The sequence below is a fragment of the Actinia tenebrosa genome, unplaced genomic scaffold (assembly GCF_029948245.1).
Source record: "Actinia tenebrosa isolate PJP-AT-01 unplaced genomic scaffold, QUT_ActTen_1.0 PGA_scaffold0__85_contigs__length_37466705, whole genome shotgun sequence".
In the NCBI taxonomy this organism is placed as follows: Eukaryota; Metazoa; Cnidaria; class Anthozoa; order Actiniaria; family Actiniidae; genus Actinia; species Actinia tenebrosa.
In genome coordinates, this window is record NW_028292569.1 from 31,961,217 (window position 1) to 31,976,216 (window position 15,000).

General features: G+C 36.7%; 1 protein-coding gene, 1 long non-coding RNA gene and 1 pseudogene across 2 annotated transcripts in view; 1 reads left to right on the forward strand and 2 right to left on the reverse strand.

Moving 5' to 3' along the window:
- The first annotated feature begins 997 nt into the window (after positions 1-997).
- LOC148914095 (uncharacterized) lies at positions 998-2,547 on the forward strand. Its single transcript, XR_016121850.1, has 2 exons — positions 998-1,163; positions 1,521-2,547. It is a non-coding gene; the product is annotated as an uncharacterized LOC148914095 (long non-coding RNA).
- A 573-nt stretch (positions 2,548-3,120) lies between these two features.
- LOC116293999 (uncharacterized) lies at positions 3,121-5,689 on the reverse strand (annotated as a pseudogene).
- Positions 5,690-9,980: 4,291 nt separating this feature from the next.
- Positions 9,981-15,000, reverse strand: part of LOC148914096 (lysM and putative peptidoglycan-binding domain-containing protein 3-like) — a 5,854-nt gene continuing 834 nt past the window's right edge. The window contains exon 2 of the mRNA XM_089040890.1: positions 9,981-12,066. Within this exon, the coding sequence (XP_088897016.1) occupies positions 11,554-12,066 (513 nt within the window). The 3' untranslated portion in view covers positions 9,981-11,553. The remainder of the gene's footprint in view (positions 12,067-15,000) is intronic.

Genomic DNA, 15,000 nt, shown 5'->3' on the forward strand with positions numbered 1-15,000 from the left:
GCAGGGGGGCACGAACGTTTTCCGATCTCATCTACATCGGGTACTGGTGCTCGAGCGAGAAACGGCCTTTAGCTCGGAAGTTTGCATGGTAGAATGGCGCGACGGCTAATTCTTACATTTTCCGAATGACTTCCTTCTCATTTACTTCATTCCTCGATTTCTTCGTTGCATTGACTTTCCCCTACTTTCCCCTCACTTCACTTCCAAATCATATTAGTTGGAAGGAATAATATCCCAATATAATTAGAAAATTACTTGAACGTGGTTCATAAGCACCGGGGGAGGGGGTCTGGGGGGGGGGGGGGGGGGAGATTTAAAAGTTAATACAGTAAAAATCCTCCAAAATTCTTCTCAAAATATTCCAAATGAGATGGTGATGTAGCCTCGTAGGGGACTTCGTCCTGTCCTAATTGCTGTATCACCCATCACCTGGCAAATGCTTTGTCAAACAATTTATTCCTCGGCAAAGACACGTAATTTTGCCCTTGAATGCATGCAAGTGACACGCAACGTCGAAGGGACCCTCGAAGTCATCACGACTACTAATAAAAACTCTATAGAAAACCTGCTTGTACGGGCTTGTACGATTTTGTAGTATGACCCAAAGAAAATAGGTGGTTTTCAGTTGGACTACAGTTGGAACAGGTTATGAAAAATTTTCAGATTTTCACATAAACGTGAAATCTTTTTCCCCACAATCGGGCCCAGATTTATTGACCTTTGTTTTATGTACATTTTGATATAAAAGTCATGTCACCACTGTCCGACCTTCGTCATCAAAATTTAACTCTATCACGTCTACTACAATTTAACAAGAATTTTCTTTTGCTAAAAAGCTTCAGAAAGTTCTTCCTTTTATCGATATTTCAAATATTCTACTTTACTGTGTATTATCATCTGGAGAAATCAGGGGAAAAACACCGAACGTGACATTATCACGGGATCAGCTAGTGATTCTCACGTGCCAACACGACGGTTGGCCAATAAATTAAACACATACCCTTTGAGTTCATGCGAGTGGATCATACTTTAGAAGTGAAAAGCGCAGTTAGTTATTCTGCTCTGAGGATCCGAAGAAAACACCCTGAAAAATCTAAAAGCTATTTTAAATCCTTCGATTTGAAGCAATCTTTTCATACAAACAAAACAAGGAATCCATTAAGGTTTGTTATTTTTTGTTTTAACGTTCTCTACTAGCTACATTTAGGTCCTAACTTATAAGCTTTGAATATCGTCTTTCTCTCAACATTGTTAGTATTATTTTTCCCATTTTATAAAGCTTACGTTTGTGAGATTTATTGTAGACCCACCAGAGTAGTAAAATAAGTCCACATTTTTCGAAATTAGTTTAAGATTCTGCTCGTGTGTGTCGATATTTGATGCCTCGTTGCGTTACAATGTTTTGATATCAACTAGTCAACAGAATAAAGTCTACTTGTTTGAGGTCTTTTTAACAAGAAGCTGTTATTAGGCGATAGTTCAGAATAATAAGCTTATATTTTCTCATATACTTTTCACAGAGAAGACAAATAGCGAAAAGATGGTCAATACTGTTGCAAACCGAAGGCATCAGTCAAATCCGCCCCCAAAGCCGTTCAAGCTGTTGAATCAAACGGCGACGTAGGAAAGTCATCAAAGGAAATACACGAAGCCAAAGTCCAAGATACTGAAAAAGTCAGCTTCGAAGTGATGGGTATTCCCCAAATCACAACACTCGAAGGGTTTTTGGAAATGCACATTTGCTAAAGGACTTCCAAAAGTCTTCCATAAAAATTAGGAATGGAATGGAATGGATTCAGGAGTTCCGGACTTTCAAAATCTAGCAGTTGAAACATCAGAGACTATCAATCTTGATTTATGCACTGAACAAGGAAGATTTCCAATCACCTTTATTTGTAAATAGAAAGAAAAGTTTTATAAGACAATCAATTTTATTCCATGCAGGCTATTTCAGTCCAGCAATTATGCTCACATGATAGAATGCTTTATTTAACCACTCATAAAGATGGGCTTTTATTTTCTAAATTGTATAAAATTTATAATAGCAGATATCAGAGTTCCACTAGATTGCTTTCAAACAGTTGTTTCATTTAATTAGGTCAGACATTTCATTATATTGACCCAAATATATCGACCCCTTCACATTTCCCTTGGCCATCTTAAAAGGTAGCCTTGCCTTTGCATTTAAGTGAGAAGAATAGTGAGCTTGCAGTGATATAGATGTGAAGAAGGTCTCTATCATTGCAAGCTCACTTATCATTTCACTTCAATGCAAAGTCACAGCTACCTTTCAAGATGGCGCAGGGAACTGTGAAAGGGACTATTGTTTGAAGGCAATAGAGGATAAACTCTAATATCTGCTTTCAAGATTGATATATAGAGAGAGAGAGTAGACCCTCCCTATAGGGGGAAGGGTTGCAAAGCAATTGTACATAGGCTAAAATATAAGTTATCTGTACAAACCCTTGTCATTCGTAAATAGTTCATAGTAAATAGTTAATTTTAGGAGTTGTATAGAATTAGAATAAATAAATAGTTAAATTTTAATTGTATTTGTTTCCCTTCCTGCTTTGCCACATCTCTTTCCCTTTTTTCTATTTCTCTCCCCAACCCCTTCTCCTATTGAGGGCAAAACAATTGTCATCTCACAGGACCCGATTTAAGGGGGAGGGGTGGTGTTACCTGGTACCCACCACCTCTGGAAGTGAAATCTTAGATTTGTCCCCAAATATCTCCAAAACTAAAAGCCAAATCACAGAAATGAATGGACTGTCTGTCTGAATGTATGCTAAAAACATATTTGTGTATAGAAATTGCCACTACAGACCCCCAGTATCGAGCATTTAAACAGGTCTCTGAGGGGGGAGGAGGTATATACCGGTACCCACCACCTTAATTCGTAAAATCGGGTCCCAATTTTGGACCATTGCTTTGACCTCTCCCCTAATATAACTTTCTCTTATTCGCCCGTTTCGAATCGAATTCCATTGGCGCTTATTTTGACCAGCAACGCGCCAATTACTAGTATAACTGCGGTAGATTGCATCTTGTTGAATTTATTTTTGTTTTTACGTCTTTAAACGTTAGTGTTTTCATTTTTTAAACGATTTTATAACAGGATTAGCCGTGACAAGGCGCGCGTCTTTTGCTATAAGAATCACAGTGAGCCCGGCTGTACATGAACAAATAGATCAACAAAATACTCTGGGTTTCCTGTGTTGAAATTCGAAATTGTACTACCAGTAACTTGATAGCAAATTAACGTGACGTATTAGTGTAACGCACGCCTAACTCATACGTGGAAAGACCGAGACTGAACGTCTTATACACGCTTTTGTATCGTCAAAACTTGACCACTGTAATAGTATTCTTTATGGTCTTCCTGACTACCAAATCAAGAAACTACAGAGGATCCAAAATACTGCTGCAAGGATTGTCACAAGAACGAAAACTACTGAACACATCAGCCCAGTTCTACGAGAGCTCCACTGGCTACCGATTAAAGAGCGAATAATCTTCAAATTGTTGCTGATTACCTTCAAGGCTCTTCATGGTTCTGCTCCTGCTTATGTCTCCGCGCTCCTACAAGAACACAAGCCTGTACGCTCACTGAGATCATCTAAACAAAGCCTACTGTCTGTTCCTCGTACCTTCACTTCAAATTATGGCGACCGTGCTTTCTCAGTTGCTGGTCCTACACTATGGAACTCACTACCGGACACTATCAGGAAATCTGACAGCCTTCCCGAATTTAAGTCATTACTGAAAACTGTACTCTTTCAATCAGCCTACTTAATTTAAAACTTTTGAACCTGTTTGCTGGACTGAACTATTTATTATTTTTCGTTTTTATCTCCACAGCGCATTGAGGTAGCAGAATGCGCTATACAAGTACTGTTATTATTATTATTATACGTCACATTTGAATTTCAAGCTGCTCTCAAGTTACGTTTACGTTAATCTGCTAGTCTATCAAGTTACTGTTAATACGATTACCCTAAATTCGATATGTTATTAGCGTCTCAGGTTTCATATCTTAACACAAGAAACCTAGCCTGCGTGCAGCCGGACTTTTCTCTCAGTTAAAGGTCGGCTGCACGCAGGCTAACACGTATCCGGAATTTTTGTATACGCAAATTATTTTTGCGGATACGAAAATGTTTGCGTCCACATGCAGCGTATTCGAATCGTTTTCACCGTCCACACGTATCCGTTTTCGTAAAATTTGCGTATACGGACACCAAAATTTCCGGACACGTGTGGACTCAACCCGTATCCGTAAAAAAAAAAAAAATTGCGGATACAAAAATTTGCGGGTACGTGTGGGACGGGGACTAAAGAAACCCAGTTGTGTAACTGATTTTAATGAAATCTATATCAACTCATGAATATCAGTTACAGAACTCATGCATGAATATCAGTTACAGAATCATGAATATCAGTTTCAGAACTCATGAATATCAGTTACAGAATCATGAATATTAAAAGCTTTGAATTAGCCAATCAGTGTACTGCAATCAACACGTGAATATTACATCGGCCCCCGCACTCCCCTGGGAAATATTCAATGTCGCCCCCAACTTTAGATTGTTGACCCGTATTGGGATACACGCATGGCATCTTTAGAATTCTTTTTATTGAGTATTTGTTTCACTGGCCAAGTAAAACCACCGCCTCTATGTCACGGGATTAGTGACTTCTAGTGACCCTCTACCAGAAGGAGGGTATTTACTATTACAGGTATAGCTATAGCTATGTTCAGGTACTTTGACCGCCTTGTCGCCCTTCTTGTGAATAAAGACAGCACCTTTCTCAGGACAATACCTTGAAACTCCAAACAGATCTCTTTCTTTGACATAATAAATCTCTTTTATATCATCATGATCCTTTAAGCATTGCTCGTTCCAAAAGCACAATGATAGCGTAAAAATCCCAATATGGGTCTTGTCTTTGCAATCTGACTCGAGATTGTGGCCGATGTACAAAGATCCTCCAGGTTTGACGATTCGAAGCATTTCTTTCACAGCTTTGCATTGTTTCTCGGGACTTACGTAAGGAAAGGTGCCAAAAGTCATTGAATGATCATACGAAGCATCTTGGACGAAAGAGAGATCCTCAACTGTCCCTACTTTGAAGTTGTCCTTCATTTCAGGAAATATCTCTCTTGTAAACTTTATTGCCCCGGTACTGAGATCAAGACCGCCGGCTTTTACATTTTTGTAAGTTAGGTTAAAAGCCGAAAGAAATGCTCCACAGCCACAACCATTGTCAAAGATCGAGTGTCCGTCTTGAAAACCTAACTGTTCGCCAATCTTTTGAGTCCACTGTAAGTAATCTTCCATAGTGTAGCTTTTTCCCATGGCTAAACTCTTTCTTTTTTGCAGTAAGTATCGACGTAACTTTCCCATTTGTAAGACAATAATTTATTCTGTATCCAGCTTCCAACGTATTGCCTTTCAAACCAGCTATTTTTTACAAGTTTAACCTTGCGAAACAAGGACGCTTCTTGTAAATCAATACGAATTTGAATTCCAACAAAGAGCACCAATAAGCCAACAATTATATTCAGCAATACGCACCTTTTTGTACAAAAGCATATTCGCTTTCCTATCCTTTCCCTCATGTAAGCCATGTTGCTTACTTTTGCATTATAAGCAATACAGACTTTGCACCATCACGTGATGGCAGCCGTGACAGGAGACACTACAATAGAGTCTTTTTCCTCTGGGAAACTTAATTCTATCTCGTGTAAATCAGAATATTCCTGATTCAACGTTCCAGCTACTATGCTCAGCGGTCTTCCGCCACGCGAATATATAAACAGTGAGAAACTACGTTCTGTACCCAGTTGAGACGTATGTTCCTCTTCGGTAGCTTAATTTTACATGGCTAAACACGATCCAGAAGTACAAGTTCCGTACTCCCCGATGTCCCAGTGAATCTAATAGTTTTTATTTTTTTATTTTTTATTTTATTTAGCATTTGCCTCACATCAAATCTTTAAAAAAATGAAAAATATAAACAAATTACAAGCAGATGAGAGGTAAGGGATACCGTCACAGGTTTCCCCAATTACGACCGTCCCTTGAATAATATGACATTAGATTATTGAACATTAACTTAATTACAGGAGAAAATTGTTTTTGCTAATGAGCTTCATTTGATGCAGACAGTCTACTGCAGTCATCAATGTTGTAGGTTTCTCGTAGAGCCGTATACAAACACAGCGTTCTAGTACTTTGCCAAGTATGGACAGGAGAGAAATTGGACGGTAGTTTTCAGCAAGTTCCTTTGAATCTTTTTTGTGTATAGCGCAGCGCGCTCATTCTAAAAATAGCTTAAAGATTCGGACAAACATTGCATTCTGTTTAACCGCTACGAGGATTATACGAACCGATTTTATTTTTTACACTTAAAGTTACAATAATAACCCATGTAAACTAAGGTCAACTGCGATCGGCTGTGAAAATTATCTGCTGAAAGTAAACTTGTAAGTTTGTTTGTCCGAATTTCGCCTTTGTCTTCGTTTTTATGACGTCACGGCTGCGCTGCGCTATTGGAGTGACATCAGCCAGTTTCCATTCCGAAGGGAGTTTTCCCAAGAGTAAAGAAAGATTAAACCTATTGCAGATGCTAGGTGCAAATTTGTGAATCATCACCAGCGACTGATGTAAAGGCTTTCAAGCTCCTTGCGTTCAGCAAAACCAGTAAAACACAAACCAAGACCCCCACCACCAGTACAAGGAGAACTTGTGGTAATATTCTTGTTTTACTTAATTTGTCGGGTTTTTTTTATACTTGCCGAGTTTCGCTAATGTGCGTGGCAGGATTAGCTGTTTTATCAAGTTTTACGCTCAACTGTCCTTACGGTGGCAGTAATTTTCCCTTGGTTTGTACATTTTGTAGTTCTAATATTAATGTTTGCTAGTCAGTTGTTGGTCATAACCTTATGCTATATTTTGGTTGCCACTGTGCACTCCGTCACTTCTGGCTGATCGTCCAAAAATTTTGCCAGTTGTGTTTGGTCATAAACTCTTTGGCTCAGCGTTATTCATGGCTTTTTGTTAATGCATGTTTTTTGGTTTTGTTTTATTGTGCACTTCGTCACTTCTGGCTGTTCGTTCAAAATTTTTGCCAGTTGTGTTTGGTCATGAACTATTTGGCTCACCGTTATTCATGGCTTTTTGTCAATGCATATATGCTTTTTGGTTTTTGTTTTATTGTGCACTCCGTGGTTTTACTTTGTTCATACTTTTGGAACTGGTTTGCAACCCATCAATAGACACAAAAGAAAACAATGGAATTAAGGTCTACTAAAGTGTGTTAACCTAATATCTATTTCACGCTTTCACTCTAATGACTTCACTCTATCTTAACTGGTGAGTAAAAATATCCTTTAAATTTTGAACAATATCCCAGCAATAGAGTCTTCACTCTTATTTCAACTCCTGATATTTGAATGCGAGGGATCTGTGTTATTCTTGGTTTGGACGTTACGTTACCAATGTCTAGTGTCTTACACTCTCTTGGGATCGAATGGCTTGATGAGTCGAGATATACTTGTTTCCAGCAGAGCGGTGAATTTTGTTTTAGCCAATCACAGCGCGTTTAGCTGTTTTGCCGCCGGCTCTTATTCCCAGGCCACTGTAACCCAAATTTGGCGTATTTTTCCGTTTTCTTTTGACTGAAATACAATATACATGCCTACAAGAAGCAGAAATATGGAAAGGAAAAATAAAAACAATTTCACTTACCGCCAGGTTTGCTTCTTTCTTTAAACGGGCTGGTTATTTTGTCTGATCATGCTTTGCGCGACGCGTTCACCTTCTGGTTTTCTTTTTTCTTTCTTTTTTTTTTTTGTTTTCTTTTTTTCTTTTTTTTTCAATTGGGGAAGAGGAGGGGAGGGGCAGAGAAAAGGAGTCTCGTACTAAAACCTTTGTGCGTGACCAGCGAAGAACTGATGTCGGAAGTGGCCTATTTCTAAATATTCTCTTGAGATCGTTTTTCAAGCAGTTCCATAAACTCGCAGCACGTGTCTTATCCGGCATCTATCACGTGAGCAAGTGTTAGCTAGCAGAGCTAGAAGCCCTTTGTCTCTCCAAGGGCACTAGGACACCGAATGTGGTTGGATTTCTATATTTTTTTCTTTCCCTTTCGATTATTTGAATTAAATTAACGTTATACTTGTTTATTTATCTTGTGTCCGTGTTCCTTCGTCCGCTGTTATAATGCAGACGTTTTCATTCCAAAGGTCAAACGGTTTGAATAGCCTATGAGCGTTACTTCTTTAACGGCCGTTCCGTACTTGACTCTGTTTGTACTATACCAACAACAACGCGACCGCGTGATGCTCCTTACGTCAGTAATATTCAACCGTCCAGAGTTAATATGGTTAATCAAATTCACCTTACAGATACGAATTCGAAAATGCGAACATGTCAAATTATACGAAGGAAAAGCATGTACAATAAAATATTGTTTCAGTTTTTGCAAACATGCTTAAAAATATTTAAAAATGCGCGCCCTTGAGTAGCACACGTGCACTAGTTCACCCGTCACGGCTCGCCTATTTCTTTGAATAATTAGACTTAGGCAACCCGTAGCACAAAGTTAGTAATTAGTTAGCTAGCTATCTATTTCACGGGTATATTATTTGCACTCTACGAAATATCGTAAGAAATTCCTTTATTGTAACCCTTTGAGTAAAAAGTGTGTGGTAATAGCGTGCTGTCGTTGATCGATGGTACATGGCTATAACTACTGTACTGTTAATCTGGTAGTCACGTCTTAGGGTTCGAATTACTAGCGTTCGGGTCCGAGTGTGGGCCGAGGGAGATCGTGTTACCCCTGTCTAGGCTCGACAGTGGTTCGTACACTAGCGTTGGTGCTGCATCTGTCATCGCTGTGTAAACACACTGCCACCCCACCTTTCAAAATAATTGGATTAAGCGAGCAGACGAGAGAACAATGGCAAGCAGGCTAGTAGCCTACCCCCGGGGCTCTATATGGAACTTAAGGTGAATTTGATTAACCATATTAACTCTGGACGGTTGAATATTACTGACGTAAGGAGCATCACGCGGTCGCGTTGTTGTTGGTATAGTACAAACAGAGTCAAGTACGGAACGGCCGTTAAAGAAGTAACGCTCATAGGCTATTCAAACCGTTTGACCTTTGGAATGAAAACGTCTGCATTATAACAGCGGACGAAGGAACACGGACACAAGATAAATAAACAAGTATAACGTTAATTTAATTCAAATAATCGAAAGGGAAAGAAAAAAATATAGAAATCCAACCACATTCGATGTCCTAGTGCCCTTGGTCTCTCCAGTCACAGCACAGGTAGCCCAAGCTTGGTTTCTGTGGTGTCCTGTTATAAGGAAATGTATGGGGATTCATCAAATATTTCAATAAAATCATCAAAACGTGAAATAAAGCCTCGAAATTTTACCCTATCATTGAGAAATAGCACTTCTTTCGCTCTGCGTGGTTATTTTTTGAATTTAGCCCATTTTAAAAAATCCTTAAAACGGGCTATATTCAAAAAATAACCACGCAGAGCGAAAGGAGTGCTATTTTTCAATGATCGGGTAAAATTTCGAGGCTTTATTTCACGTTTTGATGACTTTATTGAAATTTTTGATGAATCCCCATACATTTCCTTATAACAGGACACCACAGAAACCAAGCTTGGGCTACCTGTGGTCACAGAGTTAAAATCCCCGCTATGGTATGTCCCGCTTATTGAAGTGCGCGTTTAGTAACATTCATACAGAATATTGCCTTCTTTCACTAACATCGTTGGACTGCTTTATTTAATAAATCATTTGTTAGAGTGCACGCACTAAACCCGTGAATAATATTTAGTACTAATTAGTAGTAATTTATACAGAATCCTTTGTTTCCTATTGTTTGATCATCACTATTTAGTACTAAAAATTAGTATTTGTTTCACGGGTTTAGTGTGAACACTTTATATACTATATAACTACCAGTAGAAAAGGGTTAGAAAAGCAACTTTTGGCTACAGTTGTGATGAAACACAATGACAAGCCGTTTGCACTACATCTCAAACACAAAATCCAAGGAGTTTTCAAGGACAAAAATTACGATTTTCAAGACCATTTTGTTTGTGAATTTTTTACTTAACAATTCATAGAGACCAAAAACATTATCTTAAAGACTTTATTTTGGCAATGACTCATATAAAGTCGGGGATTTCCAATACTAGTGAGGGGAAGAGGCCACTCCCTACCAAAAAAAATTATCCCTTCAAAACACATGCTGATTTCATATACCCAATGGAGAGGGAATTTAAAATTAGTCAGGATTTCCAATACTAGTGACAGGAAGAGGCCAATCCCTACCAAAAAATATCCCTCCATCCCCCTCCCTTCAAACACATGAAGTTGGCGAGGGAATTTGAATTAGTCAAGATTTCCGATACCAGCAAGGGGAAGAGGGCTACACCCTGCTACAAAAAATCAACTCTTCATCCCATCCCTTCCCCCCACCAAAAAAAACATGCAGATTTTATATACCCAATCGGAAGGGAGGTCGTAGGGTCAAAGATACTCTAGAACTCATTCTTGAAATACTCTATATAACATAATACAGCTGTACATAAAAGTTAAGGTTTTCTTTATGCTTTATATATTATTTGATCTACTAATTTTAAGCTTAATTTTATCGTTCCTAAAATCTAATTCAGTCAATGAGTAGAACTAATAATAAATTAATAATAACAATAATAATAGCGCTTGATGTTTCATTGTTTCCTTTACCCTATATTCTGAGGCTTTGCGCACTTACATTTTCAGTCCTCAAGACTCATTTACTCAGGGTTAACCTCATTTCAGTGTCAAAATATTCACAAATACCAATAGTATTTTTGACTGTTACTAAAAATAGACTTGTAAAGACTTGTGGGATAGAAATGAAGACAAACATTGCAAATAATGGCATTGAATACATGGAAAAGAATGATTTCAGTTGAAAAACCAAAGTTCTTCCATGAATTGCAAACAACAAGACTTACAAAACAACAACAAGGGAGGGGGGTATGGATAATTTCTGGAACTACACATTATAATAATTCAGATAATACCTCTGTTAATTTGAAAATGTGAAATTTCATTTCTTTCTTATATAAATGATGTGTTGAAATGCACTGTATTTAAATTTAAACTATGAAACCATAAACTTTTGATTCATACAGGTATTAGCCCATTTAGCTTACTGGCAAGAATTCAAGAGATTGATGGATCGACAGATATTGTATTTGCAGGGCAAAATCATTCCATGGAGGCTGTAGGAAGGAGGATGAATGTCTCTCTTTCATAAGGTCAAAAAGATTAATTCCCAATTTTTAAAACAAATGATATCATTAAAAATCCCAAATTCCCTCAATAACCTACCCCAATAATTAAGGTGTTCCCTAATTGAATGAAAAAAAATCTTGTTCCCAAACTTTTACACTCACATCTCACCCTTTCTCCCACCTCAAAGGAATAAGTCCCTCAAATCAGAAGTTTATGGCTCAAACTCAGGTTAGCTTTTAATTTTGGGCCAGAGCCACATCAATGCTAATGCTGCTGGAATAACAATACAGACGACAACTACTACTGCTACAAATCCCTTCCATCCTATGCCATAAACATTCCCTAAGTCTCTCTTTTCTGCCTGCATTTTTAGAGGACGTATACAAGTCACTGTAAGTGTTCTTGCAACTTCGTCCAGATTTGCTTTTCGCAGTGGAGTCCCTTTACAAATCATTCTTAAATCTTCATCCATGCTTCGAAGGAAGCTATTAGGTGAATCCAAAGCAGAACGAATGCTTATTTTTCTGACACATTCATCATCGTCATCATCATACCCATTTACTAATGTTCCATTCATTCCTGATGATGAGGGATCCAGGTTCAGTGGTTCTGGTTTGTTTTTCTTTTTTTCTTCGTCTTCTTGTGCTAGTATTCCATGTGGCTGAACTGGTATTCTGATTTTTTGTAGAGCATGAAAGTCTTGTTCAGAATATAAATTGTTTGCTCTTTTGATTTCCTCCATCTACGAAAAAAAAAAAATGACTGTGACTATGCATACATGTACAGCAAATACAAATTCACTTTAATATATAATCATTGATGAAATATCTATTTCTATACATGTATCTATTACTAAAAATAGATATATTCACATGACCTGAGAGAATGAACCTTGATTCATTTAGTGGATGAAGAGCCACTGTGGAAATGCCATTTTTAAATTCCATTCATTAATTTCTGTTCATTTTTTTATTTACATGTGAAGACTCATAGCTAATAAACTGATCATGAGACACGATGAACTTTAAAGACACAACATGCTGGTTTTGAAAGTACTGTTTAATAAACGAGCAGGAGTGTTTTATCGGGTATAAAACACGAGGCGTAGCCGAGTGGTTTTAGACCCGATAAAACACGATCTGCGAGTTTATTAAACGGCTTAAAAAACTCCAGATGTATGTTCTCATACTGTACCGAATTCTTTACGAAATGAACCAAGTTTGATAGAGAAAATCCAAGTTAAAGTTTATGCAAATGAAGACGAATCTATATGAGATATAAAACCTCCTTCACAGTCATGATTTCTATTGTGTTTCCTTCATGAATTATTAATGAGTTTTTTAAGCACTTTTATTAAGTTTACGACTCAGAGCCTTGATCAAAATGACTGCCATTCATGCTGTCTTTGCTCTTTGAACCTTGAAAAACTTCAATTGATCATATTCACATGCGAATTTGTTCCATATAATGGCTAGTCATCAAACAATTTCAGGCCAGAACTGGGACTTGTCCAGTCAAATCTTTGCCTTGTTGGTCATTTTCAGCAGTAACATTTAGTCAGAAATAATAAACATGACTAAGCAAAAACTTATTTGGCCTGTGATTGGCCATTATTTTACAATAATATTGAACAAAATGTTTAATTGATCATTATATTTAATAGATTAAAATGTTTTTTTAATATTAAAATATATTAAAATTAGATAAATTAAAAAATTCAAGTCTTTAAAAACAAAATTACGCAAAATTGAAAAAATAGTTCTTCAAAATCATTCAAAGCACAGCTTTTCTTTCATAAACATTGCATAAAGCTATATAAAAACATGGTGCATACACCAAATTAAAAAACATTGCTGGATTGAAAAGGTTAAATCATCGTTGCTAAGACCAAAGGGTGTTCTAAGTTAATAGTTAATAATATGCATCTATTACCAGTATTGCAGCTCTCAAACATTGATATATAACCTATATATATAACAAGCTATAACCTAACAAAGCTTCATGTATGTTCCTGTATGCAAACATACTCCAAACACCTAGGATATCGACTACCCAGAATACCCCTGGGTCTTAATTTCAATGATTTAACCCCTTCAACCTGACAACATATGTCTTGAAATTCACCACGTTATTTGTATAGCTTTATGCACTGTTTATAAAAGAGCAGCTGTGCTTTTGAATTATTTTGAAGAACTATTTGTTTCATCAGGTTTTAGCAGTTTCACCAAAAGGCGCAGCTGAGCAAAAATAGACCTCATATGAGAGGGTGACTTTAGATTGATTCTAACTGTAAGCAGATAAGAACATAATGGCTTTCTACTTTCGATAGATTGCAACGAAAGATTCTTAAGATGGCTTATAGAGGGTAAACCATGTGTGCGTGAAATATTACTAATTATTAAACAAAATAGCACCAATGAAACATAATTGAAAACAAAAAATAGATGTGTTTAGTGCAATTTAGTTTTTGTGCTATTTTACGGATATAATATTATGATTTGCACCCTAGTAAAGAAACAAAATTAAAAAATTTCAAAAGTACTCTGTAAGAGATGGTTCGACATTATAAAGTCAAAAAACTTATAATAAAGAAAAATATAATTATATAAAAAAGCTGAATTCTTATGGGACTATTGTTCGTTTTTTGTCCAATAGGAATTCAGCTTAAAACTTTACACAAAAATATAAGCTATCCTAAAAATAATGCACCTAAGTATTCATAATATTTTGCCGGAAGTCTAAAGCTAATATTTAACAAACAAATCATGTGCAGACCTGGACATTTTATATTTTTTTAAACAAAACATTAAAAAGGAAATAAAAATAACTTCATTCTAGGAAAATTTAGTGAGAAAAACAGGTTTTATTAAGAAGTATTTTTTGTTCATAAATTTTCACTCAGCATTGAATATCACAGATTCCTTTAAAAACCTATTGGATTAATCTCTTCAACAAATCTAAAAAAATTACTAGTTTCCGTTTGGATTATTGGCTGTCAATTTTCTCTTACTCTGTGCAAAAAATTAATAGTCCCCTTTACAGTTCCCTGCGCCATCTTGAAAGGTAGCCATGCCTTTGCATCCAAGTGAGAAGGAGGGTGAGCTTGTAATGATAGAGACATTTTTTTGACCACCTTGAAAAAATTTTATTGTGTCTTCACTATTGCAAGCTCCCATGCTCGTTCCATCTCACTTGGATGCAATTGGCACAGCTACCTTTCAAGATGGCACAGGGAACTGTGAAGGGGACTATTGCGCCAGGCAATTAATTTGAATCCATTTGAATGATACCCAAAACGTTTTGCCGATATATTATATATTTTAAATACACATATTTTGTAGATATGTTATTAATATTAATAATAATAACAATAGAAAATACCACCTTAGCCCTCAACGAATCAATGAAAAATACCACTTGTATTTGATGAAAGTGGCTTTTCAAATAATTGCCTCACGTTCATCAAATAAGAGTGGTATTTTCCATTAATTCTTTGAGGACTACTGTAAGGTGGTATATCCTATATATATAATATAATATGAATGCAATTCTAAGAATAGTATCATATTAAGGGCTTTTTGAAGTAGGAAGGTGTAGGATTTAAAGGGCCTCAAAAAATTTAATCCATAATATTATTGCTCAATAGCAATTCCAACAAATTAATTGGAAGAAACAT